This window comes from Lipotes vexillifer, unplaced genomic scaffold (genome assembly GCF_000442215.2).
Source record: "Lipotes vexillifer unplaced genomic scaffold, Lipotes_vexillifer_v1.1 scaffold24, whole genome shotgun sequence".
In the NCBI taxonomy this organism is placed as follows: Eukaryota; Metazoa; Chordata; class Mammalia; order Artiodactyla; family Lipotidae; genus Lipotes; species Lipotes vexillifer.
The window spans coordinates 240294-246293 of NW_006782914.1; the positions used below are offsets into that span (position 1 = coordinate 240294).

A 6000-nucleotide genomic window follows, 5' to 3' on the forward strand; every position below is an offset into this window, starting at 1 on the left:
CTTAGATTCCATATATATGTGTTAGCATACGGTATTTGTTTTTCTCTTTCTGACTTTTCACTCTGTATGACAGACTCTAGGTCCATCCACCTCACTACAAATAACTCAATTTCATTTCTTCTTATGGCTGAGTAATATTCCATTTCATATATGTGCCACATCTTCTTTATCCATTCATCTGTTGATGGACACTTAGGTTGCTTCCATGTCCTGGCTACTGTAAATAGAGCTGCAATGAACATTTTGGTACGTGCCTCTTTGGTGGGAATGTAAATTGGTACAGCCACTATGGAGAACAGTATGGAGGTTCCTTAAAAAACTAAAAATAGAATTACCATACGACCCAGCAATCCCACTACTGGGCATATACCCTGAGAAAACCATAATTGAAATAGAGTTATATGCGGTTTTATTTGTCTGTGTTTTAAAAAACATGGGATCATCCACAAGGATTTGCTACCTTATCAGTGACAAAAGGTTTTTTTCACCCAGGGAAATGGTTATCATTTTCTGCAGTGTTTCTGGGTTTCAAGCAGCCCATTCTTCCAGGTGGTGGCAGAGGGAGGAGGAAAGGGTGATGATAGCAGAGGCAGGGGAGCAATCAGTTTCCCTCACCCACCCGCTCCTCCTCCTCTGCAGGACAGCCTCCAGGTCCCTGCTCAGCTCTTCCCCACTCTGTCCCCTCCCTGCTCTGCCACTGCTTCAGCATCACTCTGCCACTGCTTCGGATATCCCCACCCTTCCCTGGAGACACTGCCACGTTCAGAAGTCAGAACTGCTTTCTGGAGAAAACAGAATGCCTTATTTGGAGTGTGCTTCACATAAGTAATTTCTTTAGGAACACACTTCAGACATATGCAAAGAGGTATCAGTAATGATACAGATTTTTCTTTCTTGACTTTACAGAATCCCTGTGAAACAACCTAGTTTGCTGTATAAAGGCATCATATTATTAAAAAATTTTTATCTTATTTATCTTTAAAACCATTTGAGTGCTGCTTGAAATAGATGACAAGGGGAAATTTCATACACGGATTAAATATGTGAAAGGGTTCTGTAGACGCGTTGCCATAGGAGGGCCACTGCCTGGGAAGGTAGATAGCAAGGAGTCAGAATGACATCTGGGTTTCAAATTCTGGAATGTTTTCTCAAGCACCCTTTTCAGGTTATGGGTCCTGTGCCAGGTGCAGCGGCACCACGGTGAACAAGCCAGTGCCATCCCTGCAGTCCTGGGGCTCTCAGTCTCGTGAGAAAAAGAGAATTCAAGAAACAAGCTCAGTGGAGTGAGAGTCACAGAATGATGGGAGTACAGGCAACACAGGGGAAATTGCTCTTGAGATCATAAACCTTTAATACAATTTCCTTGAGACGTGAAAAGTGCTTGTGTCCCATGATGTTCCCCTGATGCTTCAATAGACCTCTGCACAGACGGAAAGCCCAAACAACCACTAGCACATGTGTACATGTTCCCTCTAGATCTGGATGCCTGGTAATTACTTCCAAGGGTACACCTTTGGTTACCTGCTCCATCATCTACCCTCTACCTCCCCACCCCAGATAAACACAGCCCATTAAACTCTTAAGTGTACAGAGAGCAGTATGTGAGGGGCTGGGTGGTTAGAGTTCTCTAAGTGAGACCACTCCTGAATAACATAGTTGCACAGGAGACAGAGCTGCCTCAGGACCCTGGGTTGATACTGATACTGCAGAAGTGGTACCCCATTTGAGGGGGCTTTGAAATTTTGCCAATTCTGAGAGTAATCTGAACCTCTCTGATGAGTGCGAGGCCAAGCTGAGACATCAGAGGGATCCGTCAATCCCCAGTTCACCCAGGGCTGATCTGAGGCACCCCTTTTGTTGTGGGGGGGAGAGGGGGGTTCTTGCCACACTACCACACCAGGTTGTTCTTGATGAGGTGAGGAGGAGAGACTACCAGTGATATTTTCTGACAAATGACTGCACAGGATACCAGAAGAGAAAATTTCTTTGAACCTGATTAAACTCACCATCTCACTTTGACTAGAGAAGGAATGAATGTCTTCTAGAATTTAGAGTAGGGGACAAAACTCAAGAACCACAGAGGTGGCAGATAAATAAATGTTTGAAGCAGTTTGGGTAGGTCTACATGATACTGCAGAGCCATGTGGGAACGTGGGTCCCATTTTACCTTTTTTATTTTTCTAGAAATTTAGACTTTAATATGAAAAGCCCAGGTGTTAAGATAATTGACTTCAAATCTGAATTTTCATAAGACACTCTGTGGACCAAACATACCATATTTTATGCAGGTTGCTGGTTTATATTAGAAGTATAGATACAATTTTTTTTCAGCCAAGAGCAAACTGTTCTATGGAAAGTGCAGTATTTTTAATACCAATCGTATATTGAAACTAACATGAGCTTTGTCTTTTTTATCTTCTTCTACAGGTGAAAGAGACATAAGGATTGATGATATGCAAAAACTAAAAGTGGTAGAAAACTTTATTTATGAGAGCATGCGGTACCAGCCTGTCGTGGACCTGGTCATGCGCAAAGCCTTAGAGGATGATGTCATCGATGGCTACCCAGTGAAAAAGGGGACTAACATTATCCTGAATATTGGAAGAATGCATAGACTCGAGTTTTTCCCCAAGCCCAATGAATTTACTCTTGAAAACTTTGCCAGGAATGTAAGAGCCCTTCCTTAAAACTGAGTGCGCCACTCTTGAAAATATCAACTCTTAAGTCCTCTCTGTTTCTGTGTTTGCACCATGTATATTTCATTCTATTTACTCATTCTCTTCACACCTCATCAGGAAAACACATTTCCCCTAGCTTGGAACACGACCACCATGTCTGTCCTCAAGGCAAGGAGGCTGGCTCTCCAGCTCTCAGAAATGTCTTCATGGAGGCCACACAATAGGTCAAAAGATGAATAATTCAGGCCCTTAATTTGCTTAAAATGAGGCAAATTTTCTTTAACCAACACATTTAAACTTAACTTTTCCATTTAAACTTATCACCTTGTCACCATGTAGATTCAGCCGTAGCATCATCTAAGTCAAGGAAATCCACTTCTGCTTCAGATGGAAATCAAGTGAGAAGGAAAGATTTGGTTTTTGCAGTGGGCCTTTGGTTTCCCAAATGGCCCCACAAGCACTAGGCCTCATTCTATACAAGACTTTGTAATTAGAAGAGCCTCAGCTTCTTCTTTTCCTGTAATTGAGGTGTGCTGGAGATTCTGCCTCCATTATGTCAATTCTAGGCAATGATTTTTTTAACCTGAATTATCCAGATAGTTCCCTCTGTGCCCCCTTTTTCCATATGCATATGGAAATATGATCTTAGTTAAACCAGTTGTCTAATTCATTCCATTTCTATATAAGCAACCCACGCCATGTTGGCAATTGGTCAAAAATAACTTACTGAGCGTGTATTAAGTGTCAGGCACTATGTGAGTCCAAATGGGGACAAGACAGGCAGAGGTGTCCCATTAAATATTTGTATAACTAAATATATTTAGATCCTTGGTACTAATAGACAGGGAATCCACACCTCTGCCTACATTGGTCCTTTTCATCATGTTATATGGCCTGGCACAAAAACAATCTTTGCCTCAATGACTGGCAGAACAGCAGTAAAGCCGTGGTCTTCCCACAGAGCTAGTTGAGTATTTTACATGAAAAGCAAAACTGGAGATTGTTTGAAGTTGTGTCCGTATCACAAAGGGTGAATCAAACCAGAGGGAGAAAGAGGCTTATCTGAGTTACAGTCATTCCTCTCCATGAAGGAGCAGTATGGCCAAGTCACCGAAACTGAGCATTCTGACTCACAGTGTTTTCAGGGTGAATCAAACAGATATGCATGACTCTAGCCTTTACTTCTCTGGCTAATTGTCTGATCATTTTCCTAGGTTCCTTACAGGTACTTTCAGCCATTTGGCTTTGGGCCCCGGGCCTGTGCGGGAAAATACATTGCCATGGTGATGATGAAGGTCACCCTGGTCACCCTTCTGAGAAGCTTCCACGTGCAGACATTGCAAGGTCGATGTGTTGAAAAGATGCAGAAGAAAAATGACTTATCCTTGCACCCAGATGAGACCAGCGACCTGCTGGGAATGATTTTCATCCCAAGAAATTCAGACAAGTGCCTCGACCACTAGAAAAGTTTGGTCAGTCCCTGCCCTGGAGCACTTCTCAACAGTATTCCACATGGAAACCACCCACCTTTGCCAGGTAGTCCTCCTCCCATGAACAACCATGGCCTCTGGCCTTTTATATACTTACCTCCTGTGGGGTGTCAGCGAGCCAGGAGATGCCGGTCATCTGAGCGCATCCAAACCAGAAACCAGACTGCAGGAGAAAATACGGAGGCCAAGATTTGTGCAGGAAACTGCAGCCCTAAAGGCCCAGTTCCACAAAACATGCTTTGGGAAAGACAAGCCATCAGCAAGACTCACGCCCGACTCCTCACTGTCCTGCCCTGAGATGGGAGCTTTGTAATGACTGGGGCAGAAGCACTCAAGTCAATTACAAAGGCCAGGCCAGTACTGGGTACCTAGGGCTAAACACACCCACTAGTGTGAATAAAGGGCTTTTGATTTTGTTTTCGGTGGGTTGGGTACTGCAATATTCACACCTTTGGAGAAATGCTTACAAATTCAGCATTTGACTTTTCCTATGAATTATATTCAATTAACTCTTGTTTATCCACATGTGATTTGTCTGTGGCAAAAGTTAAATTGAAGACTACCCTTTCCCAGTCTCTCAATTTATTCCTCAGCCACTTACCTCTGATACAATAGGTTTAGATTCAGGTAATACAAAGTAACTTATTAATAGCCTGAGTAAAATATATAATTAGTACCATTTATCTGCTGTAGGAAAAAAAATTCACACAATGCATTTCAAATTAAAATAAAATTCCTTTTTTCATGTTTGCATTGTTGCTTAGCTCCAGGAGTACAGTAAGTAAGAAATAACTTCAGGTAATGGCATCTATTAATTCTTACCACAGCTTCAGTGATTTGGCGGAGGGAAGTCTCTGAATCTATATCTAATTCTACAACCCAGTGAGTTCAAACTTCTAAGGAATGCTCCTCATATACCATAATCCTTCTCCCTCAACATTTTTCCCCCTCTCTTTCTTTCCATGACCCCAAAAGCCAAAAGCAACAGATCAGTAGAGAACATGGCTAGGGTAGAACCCCTGCAATCACATTTTATCCTACCTCAGATTTAACAGTTACCTTAGAGATCTAACATTTATCTAGTTTATTGGATCAATTTATAGCCTTGGGAAAACGCACACCTTGGAATTTTCTGTCCAGGGCGAATCAAGTAGATGAGTGAAATTTCCAAATACTACTTTCCTTGTGTTATACTGATATCGCTAAAAGAGTGTATCTGCTGAATGCCACTTAAAAACTAAAAAACTAAACTCATTTACAAACATGTAAATGTTTTTCATTGAGTCAACCTGAACATTCTTCTTATCCTGCTGTTTTGCAATAGGGCCACAGCTGAGTATAAAATGAGAGTGCAAACTCCTGAGAGTGGGAGGTCTTTTCTTTCTTTTGGAATCCACGCCCATCCCCCATTCTTTCTCCCCATATTTACTTTCAAGATCAACACTGAATTGACACTCTGGCTCAGAGATATTCTAACTGACCCAGAAACTAAGTAAAGGGGAAGCAGGTATCCTAAGAATTCAAGGATGGACATTAGTAAAGAAGCAAATATTTGAAATTGGAATTATCTGGATCATCTATAAGATGTAAACATATGGGGAAATATATCTGTGTATCTGGATATGTCTGTAGTCAGGTCTAGATGAGTATCCAAACAATTCAGATCCCTGAAAGAAAAGCAAGGATTTTAGACTTAGTGTGTCTTCATTAATTCACTTGGTGATTATTAACAAACAGTTTACTTTGTCCTTGGCTGGAGCTGCACAGTAGAGAAAAACAGACTTTGGACCAGTGTACTTCATCCATCTAATTCCCCTGAACATCTACTGTAT

The 6000-nt window shown here is 41.8% G+C and overlaps 1 protein-coding gene across 2 annotated transcripts in view; it reads left to right on the top strand.

Moving 5' to 3' along the window:
• CYP19A1 (cytochrome P450 family 19 subfamily A member 1) overlaps positions 1 to 4575 on the top strand; it is a 49294-nt gene extending 44719 nt beyond the window's left edge. For both annotated transcript variants that reach the window (XM_007455520.1, XM_007455519.1), the window contains 2 exons: positions 2428 to 2669; positions 3893 to 4575. In XM_007455520.1, coding sequence (XP_007455582.1) covers positions 2428 to 2669; positions 3893 to 4141 — 491 coding nt within the window. In that variant the 3' untranslated portion in view covers positions 4142 to 4575. The remainder of the gene's footprint in view (positions 1 to 2427; positions 2670 to 3892) is intronic.
• Positions 4576 to 6000: the final 1425 nt, after the last annotated feature.